This window comes from Tasmannia lanceolata, unplaced genomic scaffold (genome assembly GCF_043159265.1).
Source record: "Tasmannia lanceolata isolate RefF3 unplaced genomic scaffold, GAP_Taslan_0.1 ptg000002l, whole genome shotgun sequence".
NCBI lineage: Eukaryota > Viridiplantae > Streptophyta > Magnoliopsida > Canellales > Winteraceae > Tasmannia > Tasmannia lanceolata.
The window spans coordinates 58,331,884-58,348,803 of record NW_027518679.1 but is presented as its reverse complement, the minus strand read 5'-3'; the positions used below and the strand labels follow the sequence as shown (position 1 = coordinate 58,348,803).

General features: G+C 37.5%; 1 protein-coding gene across 1 annotated transcript; it reads right to left on the bottom strand.

Annotated features, from left to right (window-relative positions):
• Window positions 1–2,791: 2,791 nt before the first annotated feature.
• On the bottom strand, window positions 2,792–6,670 carry LOC143881448 (FCS-Like Zinc finger 8-like). Its single transcript, XM_077384522.1, has 3 exons — window positions 6,191–6,670; window positions 4,577–5,439; window positions 2,792–3,230 (listed from the first exon to the last, which is right to left on the bottom strand). Exons 2-3 carry the CDS (start codon window positions 5,359–5,361, stop codon window positions 3,152–3,154), a joined length of 864 nt encoding a protein of 287 aa, XP_077240637.1. The 5' UTR covers window positions 5,362–5,439; window positions 6,191–6,670; the 3' UTR covers window positions 2,792–3,151.
• Window positions 6,671–16,920: the final 10,250 nt, after the last annotated feature.

Here is a 16,920-nt window from a genome sequence, read left to right as displayed (position 1 = left end):
GCCCCCTCTTTGGAACCCAACCAAACCAGCAAACAGAGCTTCTTTCTTCTACGTCCATTACAGACAATATTGTGATGAATGCTATGATTCTATTCATGTGATCAACAAACAGATGGACAAAATCAGAAATGCATGGATGAGACAACAAACATAAATAACAACAGGACCTCATCTTTCAGCAATTTTCTGCATAAATTATGGAATGATAAATAGGAAATGAGCACCAGGATTGCCTTCATTAACAGGCAGCCAATGTGCAAAAAGTAACTATTTCAGTAGTCACAATGAACTTTAAAAGTCCATAAGTGGGCGCTCACACACGCAAAATAATGTTCATTAGTTCATTCTGTATAGCATGTTAACCCCCAGATGAGCATGAGAAATGAGAATGGAGAAGAGAACAAAATCAACAAATGACTTATTTCTTTAACTGCAATTCAGTCTAGTGCTTACATGAAACAAATTTCTAGTAGCTAAATTTTTCTTGTTGAAAATTAAAACCTGCAATCCAACCCTAAAATTCTGTTGGCACTACGATTTTTTGATAATTGCATACACTCAGCGTCTCAGGCTCTCAGCTTGTCTTTATTATTTCAACATCTGTTAAAAGGTTATTATAGTTCCCAAAATGCTCTCAGAAGCTAATTAAAAGGAAAAGACAAGCTAAGTTTATGTTTTGGGGAATCTTGTAGCCGATCCACAGAGTTTCTAGTAGTTTTCCTTAAAAAAAACACTTAAAAATTTACAAAAAAATGGCATTGATTAACGGGGCGTAGCGGGGCGGGGCGGGGCGGGGACAACTCCATCCCCTTCCCCTTCCCCTCCCCGCACCGGGGAATTTTTATATTCCCCTTCCCCTTCCCCTTCCCCTTTCAAATCGGGGAATCCCCTCCCCAAACGGGGCGGGGCGGGGCGGATCCCCGCTTTTTCGGGTGAAATTGCCAGCCCTAAACCCATGTTGATATTTGTAATAAGAAAGGGGATTGATATTTTCACTACCATATTTTGATGATGGCACTAATCACTTTTTTTATACTTTTTATATTAACTTTTCACGGATTTTAGTCCTTTACAATACCCAAGGTGGTATCAATATCCAATATCCAATGAGATAAGTGTAAAACAAATTAATTTTAACAGTTTGGGAAGGGTCCGATTATCACAATTAGAGGGTGTAGATATGCCTAAGTGCAGATCCACTGCACCCTAGGCAAGACCCATTTCCATCATTGCTGAATGAAATACCAAGCTGGGGCTGTAAAAAATTTTAGCCTTTGATTTTCAGTACTAAAAAAATTAGGGAAATGATATCAGCACGACCATTCTTTAATAATTGCATAAAAGCAGCTTGTATTTTCCTTTTTGAAGTTGTTTGTAAGAGCTGAGCTTTTTGGGAACTGTAATAACGCTACAGCTCTTAAATAATAAACGACAAGATGGGTTCGTGCATTTATAAAAAAGGTTTAATTATGGCGCTGAGTTTGGGAATTACAGGAAGGTGGCAAAAATCTGGTTTCAAGAGCAACAAGAAAAATATGGCAAAAATCTTGCAAAAATCTGGATTTTCACGGCGAAAATCCTGGGATCTTCTTGCAGTAAAATCTTCCATTTTCTACAACTACATGGTTAGCTTTTGAAATTGCATGATTCTTCTAAATAGAAGAAGAGAATATGGGTGGCTGTTGATTCTTGGCGTTTGAAAGAGGAACGACTAAGAAGAAGGTGATGTCTTTCTCCTATCCCCTGTCAAACCCATCTTTATTTTCGATCATCACCTCAAACAATCAACCCATATTCTTGGATATCCACAGAATTGGGATTTATCCTAATCTTGTTGGACAGGTGACAGTAGAGTTTTTTCCTCTTTCTTTCCCTTTAATGCCTTGGTTACACCCCATTGAAAAAGATGTCCTTTACTCTTCCCTACCAAAGAGTTAATTTACCCTCTGCATCAAATTTCTGTGTCTCAAACTTGGAGATTGAGCACTTTCCTTCCATCTTATATCACCCCACACCTATGACGGCTCTCTCTAAATTCAGCCTATTTAACTTGTTGGTCGCCTCTCCCATTTAAGAACCAGGGCATGACAACAAGTTTTCCCATTTATTTGGTTTTCATTAGTATTAATTATTCTAGGGAAATGATTTCAGTGCATTTAAAGGGCTTTAAGAGCCTTTTGAGAACCGTAATATCCTCTGACATCACTTTAAATACTACACTACAGACAAGTGGAGCACATGTTTATCAAAACACTGGAGCGCAGAAATCATTTCCCTCATTCCATCGCATGACAACCAAGTTTCATTAACTCAAGCAAAACAAAAGATTTTTGATTGACTTGTAAGACAAAACTCAGATTCAGACCAGAACTCGAACAACTAAAAGAAAGGAGTTTTGATTGACTTGGTAAGACAAAACACACCCCAGCAAGATCTTGGCCAACCTTAAAAGGAGTCCACCCGACAATTGAATCGAGTTTTTCACATTTAGGGATTTGCTAGGCAATTTCGCATAAATCCATTCTGCAGCTCACTTTTTCAAGAGAGAACAGTCACCTCAGACAAATTAAATGAATACTAAAAAATTGGCTATGAGGTTGGTGTTCTCTCCTGAAAAAGTGAGCTGCAAAACGGCTTTCTGCAAAATGGACTGGCAAGTCCCTATTTAGCATCTACATTAATATAAACTATATTATAAAGTAATTAGAATTATACATTGTCATCATCTTCTCACATGTTTTTTTAAAAGTGGCTATGAGTAAAGAAGGATAGAGACATAACCCACAAAAAATAAGTGAATGGTCCCATACACACATTGAGATATGATTAGAATATAGGAAGATAATCCAAAGTTCATCATACACATTCCTTTGAACAAAAACTGCGGGCAAACCCAACAGCAATCCTTGTTATCAAGGATCCAAAATCAACTCTACAAGAACTTGGCCTCTTTCTTTCTACTGAAACTTTGAACAGGGAATGAAATACCTAGAGACGTAGAATATCCACTTACCAGAAGTTGGTACCAGAATCAGCCATTATCAAAGGTCAGTGGCCGATTTTGATTGATACCCATATATGAAAAATTGACTAAACGGATCGCCTTTCTCCAGTAACTAAAGAGTTCTTCATCTCTTGGAAGAACTGAATATCAGGAACAATCCTCCACACCCTCGTCGAGCAGCATCTCTTGGTACCGGCATTCATGGCTGCAGAACGCTTTCTCACCTCTGAAAGATTTGGAGAATTGTTAAGAGACTCAGTCCTTTAAATTCAGAAACCAAGGAAGATCAAACTCTATGTTAGCAATAAGACAATTCCTCAAAGACTAATGCCCTGTTTGTTTAAGATTATGACAACCGATCGCGAGTGCCAAACCTATTATTGGACTCAAATTTACGTTTAAATTTGGGCCCAAGAATCGGTTTGGCACTCACAATTGGTTGCCATAATCTTAAACAAACAGGGCCTTAGGCTGTCCTTTATGTATAATTTTGAGTCGAACAATCGGTTTGGGACTCACAATTGATTCTTATAATCTTTAACGAACGGGGCCTAAATAAATCAAGAACTAGAATAGGGATACTAAATAAACCAAGGACTGGAATAGGGAACATTTCAAAAATAAAAGAAAGAAAGAAATATCATTAGGAAAACCATTCCAAAAGAAAAAAGAAATATCATTAGGAAAACATGAAAAAGCAAATGGTCTACAGATCAAACCATGGGTGGTGCAATCAGAAAGATGAAAACATGAAAAAGCAAGCTCTTATCTATGAAAAAGAACAATCCATATTGATTTTTTTTATTTTTTTTTTGAAAAGTAACTTAATTTATTAAACAGGGCAATCTTCTACAAGATGGCTACACATGGGGAGAGGTATCCCACTACAAGTGAAATACGCCGAAACCCAACTCTAGTCCCTAAAATTACAATCGAAATTAAAATTGTAGATAGAGATTTCAGACCCATTTCAAAAGAAACCATCTTAGCCATTAGAGGCAAAAGCTGTACTATGTATTACAGTTGCGGGCTCCGGAAAGTGCTAATTTCTTTAGAAGATAGAGCAAAAGATACTGAAAATCTGTCATGAAATTCTTAAAGATCGGTGCAGGAGTGAATTCTATCTAATGAAACAAACCCTGAACTAACACGAAAACTATAGTTTTTTGTGATTCAAGGAGCTACTGTAGATACAAATCTTTTTCCATGAAATTTAATGTCTGAGAAACAATTTCAACATAATCAGAAAAGATCCTCAATTAGACAGGAAATTCATGGATCAAGTGGTCACGACCCATGTAGACTCTGAGAAGAACAATGAAAACGTATAAATGTTTTCAATGGAAATTAATATCAGAGAAACAATTTCAACATAAACAGAAAATATCCTCAATTAGACAAGAAATTCATGGATCAAGTGGTCATGACCCAATGTAGAGTCTGATAAGAACAATGAAAACCTATAAATGTTTTCCATGAAATTTAACATCTGAGAAACAATTTCAACATAATACGACAAAAAACTCCATAGAATGACGAAATGATTCATAAGAAAGAATGAATTGTAACTACCTGTACATGTAAATGTCCTTCCCCTGCCCAAGATTTTTCTTGCAAGCATAGCAGAAACTGAGGAAATTATCCGAGGGATAACCCGTTGGCTCATTGAAGAAACAATTCTCCTTCCGAGGGGCCGAAAAACCAACGCAACTTTCAATGATGCAGTTATCAAAGATATGAGTTGTTTTTGGGTTTGGACCATGGGAGATCACACAAGTATAATCCTCCGAAAGCTCCATCTCGCTTACCGAAAGACAGCCAGTGAAAACTTGAGAAGAACTTGGCATTTCAGGACCGAAATTCGTAGAGCCCAATTGGGTTTTCTTTGTAGAGAAAGAACCCGGTAAAGAAAGGTGAGAGTTGTTGCCAAAATTGAGGGAGGATTGAGGAGATGGGGTTGGGGAAATTGTAGAGGATAGGATAGGAGGAATTTGGATCTTTAGTTGTGATCCAAACAGAACCATTCTACTTTCAGATTTTGAGGATTTTTTGTCACAATCTTCATCGATTAGAGCATCAACAATACCAAGTCCAACACCTTTGGAATCTAATTTTTCCCAAGGGTGCTTGTTCTCAATGCAAGGTTCAGGGGATTTAAGATTCTTGTCAGACCAAAAGGGGTTTCCAATACTAGAAAATGGCAAGCTATCTAGTATTGAAGTGGGGCTCATTACAGCTTCAGAATCAGAGAAACACTTTGAAGAAAACCCAGTGAACAGCCTTGGAGAACTGAAGTATGAGGATTTGGGTTTGTTAGATCCACCAATTGGAGGTGAGAGAGGGACTTGATTGGTCATCTCTGAAACTTAAGAAGCCTCTTCAAATCAATAATTCCCAATTCAATATCCTTATTATCTCAGAAACACAAGAAGCCTCTGCAAATTCAATAATTCCCAAGTCAATTCCCTAGTTTTCTAAGAAACTCAATCAAGCTAATGACAGTGCAAGATATTTCAAAAAAAAAATCAAGTGAGAAAAAGCTAAAACTATTGAAAACCAGAAATTTAAAACATCCTAAAAGAAAAGCAAATGAATTATCACAAATAAACAGAACCCAGAATCAGGAAAGGAAGTTTTTAGGATTTCACCCAAAATTTTAGGATTTCATTGATGTTTCGGTAGAAATATGTGAGACTCACAAGTTTTCAGATTAAAAAAAGGTAAAATTTTCAACAGAGACCCTGATTAAATTCAAGTACCCTCGCGGAAAACTAGCAGAAAAGAGAAGAAGACCGAGATTCATTTAAGCTATTTCTAAAAAACGAAAAAAAAGTTCTGAAGAATCTTATCTAGATTTCAGTCGTGATTTCATTTCATACTGAAACTGAAATATTCAGCTAATGACCAAACACAAAATTTAAAACCTCAGAACCAATACCAAAATCAAAAGCAGAACACATGCAAAATCAAATACACAAACAAGGAAAGACAGTTTCATCAGAGAAAAAACCAATCCCGGAAAGCAAATGAGATATTAAAAATACCCAAATGCAAAATGCAAATGAGAACACATGCAAAATCAAATACCCAAAAAAGGAAAGACGGTCACATCAGGAGAAAAATCAATCCAAGTAGAAAGCAAATGAGATGTTAAAAATACCCAAATGCAAAATGATTAAAACTCACCTCATCAAATAACACTTTGTTTCCTTTCCTTCTCTCTAGAACTTGCTTGGTTTCAGAGCTTTAAAAGGTAAAGATAGTAACTTTAAGCCCAAGCCCAAAAACCAAAAGAATATCCAACCAAATAAACCCTTTGAAAAAATTTCATGCCCTTTTACAAACAGATACTCCCACTGATCAAAACCCATATACAATTAAAGGCCATGAACAAAACTAGACATGAAAAACTGCCATAAATCTACAGTGGGTTTTCTTCTTTCCTCCTTTTTTTCCCATCAACACAAACCCCTGCCCATGAAAACCCACATGCAGAACCAAACAAGACAAGCAAATTACATCCCCAATTGTCAACAGAAAATCAAAAGGTTTTTTTTTTTTCTGTTTTGTTTGTGGTGTAAGAGGAGGAGGATTATAAAGGAGGTTGCATAAGAATGAGGGAGTTGGGTGGTTTTTGTACAACAAGGAGGGGAATGAAAAGCTTTGCTTCTTTTGGCCAAAAGGTGGGATTTTTGTATCGTCCTTTTGAGAAAAGTACGGAATGCGGGCTTATGTTTGGTGAAATTACGAATTAAGGGCTCATTTAAAATAAGAACAAAACACAGGCTAATCTTCAAAATCAGGTGTTCAAAAGACACTAATACTCGACGGAGTCTTCCCTTTTCATTACTGCCTATTTAAATGGCGCACTTCACGAGAATTCTTTTGGTTCATTTGAATGTGTATTTGAACCGAAAAAACCTTAGGTTCGTTTCTATCTTGGCCGTCGAAAATAACTAGAGACGGATGGATGCTTGACACGTGTTCGAAAACTTAAACTTATTGGAACGCTGACGTTATTGAATACTTTAGTGAGCAGCGTTATCTTTTCTCACTCCTTTTTTGGCTTAGAACGGTAACGTTATTGAATACGTCTCTTTTGGCTTAGAATTTTTTCCCTCCTCTTTTGGTGATCATTTTTTATTACCCATTATTTAATGCCGCCTTACCCCATTATTTACGCCGGCATACCTATTATTTTTCTTTTGGCTTAGAATTTTTTTCCTTTTCTTTTGGTCCTCATTATTTACGCTGGCATACTCATTATTTTTCTTTTGGCTTAGAATCTTTTCCCTTCTCTTTTGGTCCTCATTATTTACGCCGTCATATCCATTATTTTTCTTTTGGCTTAGAATCTTTTCCCGTCTCTTTTGGTCATTAATTATGCCGGTGTAACCATTGTTTCTCCTTTGGTTTAGAATCTTTTTCCTTCTCTTTTGGTCCTAATTATTTACGCCGGCTTATCCCATTATTTACGTTTTCCGTCGGTGTACCAATTATTTCTCTTTTGGCTTAGAATCTTTTCCCTTCTCTTTTGATCATCATTATTTACGCAGACTTACCCTATTATTTACGCTTTCCGCCAGCGTACCTCATTATTTTCGTCGGCATACCCATTATTTCTCTTTTGGTTTAGAATCTTTTCCCTTCTCTTTTGGTCCTCATTATTTACACATGCTTACATATTATTTATGCTTTTCGCCGGCGTAGCCCACTATTTACGCCGGCGTACCCATGAATTCCGCCGGCATACATCATATTTATCTTTTCGCTTAGAATCTTTTCCCTGCTCTTTTCGTCATCATTATTTATGCCAGCTTACACCATTATTTACGTTTTCTACCGGCGCACTCATTATTTCACTGGCGTACCCATGAATTCTGCCGACGTACACCCTATTTTCGTTAGCGTACCCCTTAATATTCCGGAGGCGTACTCCTGAATCCGGCGGCGTTCTCAGCCAAAAGAGACATGAGAAATAATAAAATATTTAATAACGTCGTTGTTCTAAGCCAAAAGAGACGTATTCAATAACGTTACCGTTATAAGCCAAAAGAGAAGTGAGGACCAAAAGATTCTAAGCCAAAAGAGACGTATTTAATAACGTTACCGTTATAAACCAAAAGAGAGGGAAGAAAAGATAATGATTGACTTTGGGTTGTCAGCGTTCTAAAAAGTTTTTCATCACGTGTCAAGCATCCATCCGTCTCTAGTTATTTCCGACGGTTAAGATAGAAACGAACCCAAAGTTCTTTCGGTTAAAATATGCAGTCAAACGAGCCAAAAGAAGCCTCGTGAAGCGCACTAATTTAAGAGGCAGTAATGAAAACGGAGGACTTGTCCGTGTCAGAAGGGTATCAGGGTCTTTTGACCACCCGATTTTAAAGATTAGCCTGTGTTTCATTCTTGTTTTAAAAAGAGCCCGTAATCCACAATTTTCCCAAACAGTAGCCCTCATTACGTACTTTTCTCCTCTCTTTTTTAAACCTTTGAAGAGAAATACTGCTGTTTTCAGTTTCAGCACTGCAGTCTTCCAGTTTTTACATCACTGAATGCGAATATAAACACACACTCAGAAGTTGACGACGACACGCTGCGTTTATTCTCGCTACCCGTACAATCGGTATTTTAAGGGGTTTTTTTTTTTTTTGTTGTTGTAAAAGTAGTTCTCTACTTTGCTTTATTTGCAAAAACAGCCTTCTAGTTTGACAATTTTCAGATAAAGGCATCAAGTTTGAGAGAATTTTTACATCAATTTGTGACCAAAATTCCCATGTTTTAAAAACTAAAAAATTATCTCACAAAATTCCAAAATGCCCTTATATGTGAAAAGATAAAATTTACTTTGTAAGAGACTAAAATACCCGTCATGTTTTGATAAAGTGGGTCCCACCAGCTTAATTCAAACCATCAGTTGGGACCCATCATTTTGCCTCATATTTTGATGAGTAGGTCCCACGATCTTCACCTGAGCCCATGTGCATGGTAGGTCCCATGAACTCGTTTGTAAAATTCTTTCAAAGGCTATGACTCTATTTGAAAATTGTCAAGCTAGAAGACTCTTTTTTCAAATAAAACATAGTAGAAGACTTCAATTGCAGAAAAAAAGAAAACCCTGCTCTTTACCACTCCCCCCTCAGTTACATTTTGGGAGATGATATTTCACTCCCCCTTGATTACGCACGCACTCCCCTGACAACGTGATTTGACGTGAAAAGTAGGCAACTTTAATGCCTTTTAACGTCAAATAACGTTATACGGTGCGCTTTCGTAATTCAGGGGGAGTGAAAATATCATCGCCCACAGATTTTCAGTACAAAGAAAAAACAGAGCATTTCTCACCGTTTACATCCCTTTCCCTTGTCTTTTCGGAAAAAGAGCTCTCAGCAAAATGGGAACCATTTGCTAAATGAAAGGGATTCTTCCTTAGGACCAAGTGCACAAAGAGACAGAGAGAGGACACCAAAAGTTGAGATAAATTTAGGCTCTAGCCAAATGATCAAAGCACCTCTATTTTAGGGAAATGAAATGTTTATCCCCCCTTTTTTTTTTACCTGCGACAGCCTCCTCTAGTGTAATGGAGCAGTCATAAATACACTAAAGGGGATTGTCCAAGAAAAAAAGGGGCGGATATATCACTTCTGTAAAGACCTATGCCTGCCGGAATCTTAGGCCATGAGTGGCACCAAGGAATTTTTTTTTTCATGATAAATTAGTGTCTCCAAGTGGTGAGAGAGGGGTAAGGCAGGTGGGAGGAGAGAGATTTGAGTGAGCACGATTGAGATTGAGATTGGGATTGAGTGTGAGAAGTGGCTAAAAATCAAGAAAAAGCCTAACCTGTTTTGAGTAGAGTGTTTTGTTTCCTAATTTTTATCCACTTCTCACCACTTGAGACACTAGTTTCTTGATCTTTGTTTCCTGATTTTTAGCCACTTCTCTCTCTCTCTCTCTCTCTCTCTCTCTCTCTCTCTCTTGGAGATACTAGTTTATCATAAAAAAAATTCATGGTAGCCAAATGTGCCCTTGGGCCATGTCTTGCTACCGGAAAATTTGTTTTCATGATAAATCAGAGTCTCCAAGTGGTGTGAGAGGAGTAGGGAAGGTGGAAGAAGGAGAGATTTGAGAGGATAGGATTGACATGAGGGTGAGTAAGTGGCTAAAAAATCGGGAAAAAGTGGATCACATTTGGAGTGGAGTTTTTGGTTTCCTGATTTTTCAGGCTTTTCTTGCCCTCTCCTCACAGAGTCCCTCTCGTGTTCCAGAAAACAAATCCCTCTCTCAGCCTCCCTCACCAAGAAGCTGATTTATCATGCAAATAAATTCATGGTAGCCAAATGTGCCCTTAATGTCCAACCAATACGGTGATGGAGGAAAGTCTAGAAAATGAAAGGTGGTCCATCGACTGCTGGAAAATAGATCTAAAATCTAATGTAGATGTTAGATCGGCTTTTCGACGAGTGGCAGATCATCTTTCACTGACCGGATTTTCCTCTGATACTGTGCCGGTCAAGTGGAGTGGCCCATGTCAGTGTTTGTCATGTACTGCGACAAATGACGGGTTTAGTTGACTTGACATTTATTTAAAAGAGTTTTTATATGGTGCCCGACCGTCAAGTACAGTCATAGCGGTACCACCCTTGCTATTTGACTTTTTAAGAGGCTGCTGTTGGATCAAATATCAAGGATGGTACTTCCATCGTACCACCTTCACGGGACTTGGCCGTAGGCCACCATATAATTTCTCTATTTAAAAATCTAACCCTTAATCGAGGGTTATTTTGTTCATTTGCCATCATAGTTTTTCCTTTCAAAATGGAGCCCCATTTTAGAAGATTTTTCATTTCAAATCTGTTTGATTTACGTCCATTTTACGTCGAAAGAAAGAGAGCATTCGAGAAAAAAAAAGATTGTATTTTCACCCCTCTTGCTTGTCTTTTCTTGAATACAAAGTCATTTGGGTTTTTTTTTCTTTGGATACAGACTTTTTAAGCCCAAAGGAAATTTTGTCATTATTTCTTCCGACCTAAAACAGATTAGCCAAACATAATAGGCTCTTGCCCTAAATATTTACAACTCGATGATTCCCAGCTGAATTGCAATGAAAAACACACTTGGGTAGCGATGCCAACGGCTCCAATTCGGACGGGGGGTCACGATCCATTCGGATCCAGATCAGATCTTTCTCTGGATCGGTCACGATCGATTCTGAATTGGACCGTCCATCAAAGTGTCCTGGCCCCCTACCTAGACAAAACATGGGTTAGACTTAGAATGTCTTGTAAACTATTGGTGTATATCTGTACTAATAAATAAGAAATTATGAAAGGACAAGTGGGCCCCTTTACTTTTGCCTTTTTGCCGGGACTGAGCTCGCATTTCTACGCGGTTTGGTTGGTAAATTCCGGTTTTACCTATCTCACTTTTATTTTACCCCACGCGTGACTCTAAAATATTCTGGGCAACGAGTCGGTGCTTGGACGGCTCAGATTCGAGATCTCGATGCGACATACATTCGAGAAGGTCAATCATCTCCGTACACGTGTATTTCAGTTCACTTGGTACGGCATCCAGAACAATAGCGGGCCCTACAGACAGAAAATATAGAGATTTTTAAAGTCCCAGAAAATTACAAAAATAATGTCCCCTTTCTCATCAACAAAGCTTTCATGTATGCTAAACTATTCTTAAATTTATTGCAAGTGCATTTATTACCTATGTATATTACTGATATATAGCTAATAAATCAATTTATAGTGACATCACAAGTTGCCAATAATTTCCAAATAATTTTTTTGCGAATATGACAGAATCAAAATAAATGTCTGATAGCAAGTCGATCGGTTAATTCAATAAGAAATAGAAATGGGAGTTAGCGCTCGATTTCGTCACTACTATCCAACCGAAGCCAATTTTATTTTCTTATGCCGCTATATTAAGGAAACAAGATTGGAGATCCAAACTCAAGAACCGTTCATGAATTCACAATAGTTAATGGTTCCAATTACTTTTTCTTGGTAGGTGTGATCCGTTGGACATAGATCTAATTTTTTAATTTTTTTGATTCCTTAGAATTTTTTTTCCCCGTTCCTGGTGGTATAAAGATGTAGCTGTGCCGGATGAAACAGAAAGGAAAAACTTAAAGATAAAGAGGAATTCTATTTTTGGTTTGAAAAATCTTTATCGACTCAAATTTTCGACTATAAAACGATGATTTGATCCATTGTTATTATAAGGTTCATGATGCGACAGAAAAATATAATTCAAATGGAAAAATCAAGGCGAGGACTGCGAAGATTACATAAAAAATTAGGCCTTAATTCAGTTCACGTTGAGAATATCATCCTTAAGCTAGGGTTAATTATTTGTATTTTGTACACATTATGCCATAAACTCTAACTACGGTTTATGTGTGGTTAAGTGATATTATTGAAAGGAATCCAACCTTTGTTTAGTCAGGATATGGATTTTATTATGAGTTTTAATACCCTGTGTTGTGTACGCTTGAAGTCTGGTATTTTTCAAAAAGTACAGTGAGGCCCACTTCATAGGATGATCCAAACTGTTCATTTGTTGGGCCACACTAAAAAAATAATATTGATTGTCTTATTAATTAATTAAATATGAAGTTGATGCGCTATGATAATTATAGAGCATCTTAATGAATGAGCAGTGTGTGACCAATGACTTGGTTAAGCGAACCCATCGGAGACATAGTGAAAATGAGTCCTCATAGGGCAATTGTCACTATAGACCTGAAACTTGTTGATCTATCCATGATCGGGATGAAGCTTGGGTGAAACTAAGTAAAGATCTGAACCAACTGATGTTGAAGAAACAACTCAAACTATGGTTTCACTGAGTCAAAGATGGATATTAGCTGAAGCAGAATGATCAGATTGTAGTGTATACACCATCATTTGATGTATAGCCTCTTACGAGAAAAATACATTTCCTTATTCGGTTCAGAGGATGCATTTTGGACATACAACTAATTCCAATTAGGCTATAATTTGGCCCTTTTTAGATTTTAATTATGGGCAGTGGTTCAAAATGACCATGACAGCATATTTAAAAACAGAGAATCTACAAGCTACCCTAGGAATTGTAATTCTCTTATTAAAATAACCCTAGTTAATTACCCATTTGATAAATTAACCCTAGCAAAGACTCAAATGGTACTATGGTAGAATCAAAAGTCATAATGTCGACATCATAGAGCAAAAGTATATACTATAGAGCTTTACTAGGAACTAGGAACTAACCCTTGTTGAAGTAAGTGTGAGAAATTATATGGTGGCCGCCCTTTATATGTAAAGGGCGGAGAGAGAAAATATCTACCACCTTGATTTTTGATCGGTAAAATCAAGTGGGAGAGTTTTTTCTCTCTCTGCCCTTGTTGGGAAATGATATTCCCACTCTCCAGTTTTGGTAATGGCACTCTTCTCTTTGCTTTATAGTTTTATATTACAATTCCTAGGAAGCTAGCTTCAGCCAACAAAAAAGTAATGAATACCATTATTAAACAAGAGGTGTGGATATCATTTTCTTTTTGTCTTTCTTTTAGGTAGAGTGGGTAAGTGGTTTGCTTTAGTATTGCCATGATCTCACTCCTTGGGAGACTCCCATTTCTAACCCTAGTTTTTAAGGCAAGACGGTAGAAAACAAAGCTGTTTCATGACAATATAAGCTAAAAGATGAAGGAAGAGGACCCATGATTTGGAGTGGAGTGGAGTGGAAGATGGGGCCCTCTTATGTGAGCTCTTTACCTCATTGTTCTTTCACTCATGGTGCCTGTTGCTTTCTTAAAGGAGAGGGGTTGAGCAATGAATGACAAAGAGGGGGTGCTCTTAATCAAATTCATGTAATCATTCACATGTGGGCCCCACCATGGCCCACTAGATTGATTGCCACTTGTCACTCTGTCTTTGCCAATGATGATGATTCGACGATAGGACCCTCCCCTATGGGCCCACTTAAAGGTTGAGAGGACCACAGAGTAGACACCACCAAAAAGCACACACACATGAACACACATGAAAGAAAACTAAAATAAGTAAAGAGAAAAAATACCCATCATTTAACATGACTATAATCTAAGAAAAAGATACGTCCTCTTCTTTTCCAGCATTTCCACTCCTTATAGTTGTCTTTTCCCAAAATTGATTGCATTTCCACACCCCTTCTGTTTGTTTTTTTATTCTTGAAAAGTGATGTTATCTTCAGAAAACAATAAAAAAAAGATAGTGGAAATATCATTCCCCATAATCTAATCCTTCAATTTTGCAAATCTAAAAGGGAAAATCTTGCCCTGATCTTGATTAGGAAAAAGAAAAAACTCCTACCACCTTTTATCTCCAATCTTTTGAGGAGTGGCAATGATAATATGGTATACTTAAAATGGGATAGATGCTCTGCCTCGTCTTTTGAAATGCACATCAATTTCCTAAAAAGTTAAAGGTATATCCCATCCCTAAGTTCTGATAGAAACTCAAGATAAGGCATCACCCATCTCTCTTTTTTGCCTAATTTTCAGACAAATAAAGAGTTCTTACTTCTTCTCCTCTCACCTTTTGAATAGTGCCAAGGAGAATATGTGTGTGCATATTTAGAGTATAGATATTCCCATCTTTCTTTTTATGCACTTCAATTTACTTGAAAAAGTTACCAATGGGTTCCTTCTATCAATTTCATCAACTTCTTTATCTTCTTTACATTCAATCATGGAGTAGTTCCTTCTATATTTTAGATCTTATCTACTCAATCAATCTCTCTACATGCTTAGACACATACCCTTCACCTAAAGTGAATAATATGTAAAACTAGTAGTAGTTGCTCAGCTATCCCCCATTACTAAGAGTGCCACCTGTCAAAACCAAACCGGATTCGTCTACTGATGGGGACCTCTTTGGAGGTGTCTCTTTCGATAGGGCAAGTGTTAAGGGGGCCCAGATCAACTTAATTTATGTCTATTTCGATTGCGACAAGTGTTCAGGTGCTATTGGGCCACAGGCATCACTTTCTGTCTACTTAATTTTAATTGGCCAACTTGTCAAAAATGACGTGGCACCCATATGGACTTCATTTCAAAGCTCTAATTGTGGGCCCATGTAGAGAAAATTAGGGATTTACACTGAAGAATTCATCTCAAAACTTTCAAAGATTCCATTCATTTCTAACAATGGTTTTGGCCACTAAAATATGTTGCAAATTGTTGTTTAAGGTCTAAGACAAAAGAATTTAAGCAGCTTCTAGAGGTTGCTTATGATAAACCTGAAAATAGAATACCCCTCATCAATAAACAAACAACACAGGCTTCATTTCTTTCGGCGTAAAATGGGCGTAAAATAATAAATTTTGAGTCTTTTTTTCACTAAAAAATGGGCATAAAATAATTTTACGCCCATTTAATGTCGAAAGAAATGGAGCCTTAGGGGAAAAACGAAAAGAAAAAAAGAGGACCCACAATCAACCTTCACCCCAGTAAATGATGAAAATGAAGGAGATGGAAAATGGGGGAAAGCATTAAAAGAGTAGAAGGTCCATGGATTTGTCTCTGTCTGTGGGCTTCATCAAAGACTGCATTTTCTAGAGTACTATAAATAAATTGACAAAGATCGAGCCCCACGCTTATATTTTTTCCCTTATAAAATAATATCTAGAAGTCACAATCTACATGGGTTTAAAGGGGTGGTTAGAATGGATCGAATTGTTTTATGTGCCTAAGCTTAGGCTAAGTTTTGAATAAACTCTTTTGTCTTTTGCTGAACAAATTAAAGCCCTTATGAATTCTTTTGGGCAATGATTTTTTCATCCCCTGTAGGAGGGATGCGCCCCCCTTTTAACATGATTTGACGTCAAAAAGCGTTAAAGCTGCCCACAATTCACGATAAGTGGGGTGCATGTGCATCCCTCCTAAGGGGGGGTGAAAAAATCATCTCCCATTCTTATTTGTGCTTAAGATTTGATTTATGATAACAAAGTGCGTATTATGATATGATCATGTTTTGTAGAGTTGTTATGTGATGCATGCACAAATTTTTCGTTCAAAACAAATGAATGCAAGTGAAAGCTACTTGTTCAATGATTTAAACTATATATCTGTATGGATGGACGATGAACCAAAATGAACCTCGTGAAATTATTCTATCCCTTTGATTTGTCGAGGTTTTTTCTGATTAGTGTAAGCCATTTTGTTTTTATTTTCCAGCTGTTCATTTAAAGGCTTAGAATTATCTAATGGAGGTCAATTTTTTGATGCATTCACACATTAGGGATATGCAACTTCGGCCATCTTCAATCCGAGCTATCCAATGTATTCAATCTGATTTCAGGTCGGCTCGGATTGGGTTAGGGTAGCGTTGGGAAAAGCCAGCCCGATTTAATTTCAGGCTGGATTAGGGTTGAATCCTTGGACAACCCAACCCAGCCTGAACTTGGACCCGACCTCTAATTTTATTGTAATTTTCAAAATCTTCTAGTTATGCTTTTGTTTTTGTTACAAGACAACCCGAACCCAACCTGACCATGTTGCCTTAGAGAGATGGAGGGAGGGAGAGATATGTGTACGATTGAGAGAAGGGAGAAAGAGTTTTCTATATTACGGTCCACAGAGAGAAGTTAGCATATATACATAGCTAACCTAACGAGGTGAAAAGATAAAAATAACACATCCTCTTAACAGACCCGATTTGGGAAAAAAGGGCATGCTGTGTTAGGGTTGAGAGATTTAGAGGCCTGATGGGTTAACGTTAACCCTCCTCGACTCAAGGCTTTGGTTGAGTCTAGTTAGGGTTGACGGAACGCTACCTCGGGTCTGTCCCAAGTTGCACCCAAGCCCTATCACATATGTGTAAGCCCGTAGAGCCCAATATTTTTCAAAAAGTATTGTATGTCTTGCACCATATGATGATCCTAAG

Coding starts and splice junctions, on each gene's coding strand:
- LOC143881448 (XM_077384522.1), bottom strand. CDS start 5,361: ATGACCAATCAAGTCCCTCTCTCACCTCCAATTGGTGGATCTAACAAA. Junction 3,231..4,576: donor AAGGACATTTACATGTACAG/GTAGTTACAATT, acceptor CAAATCTTTCAG/AGGTGAGAAAGCGTTCTGCA.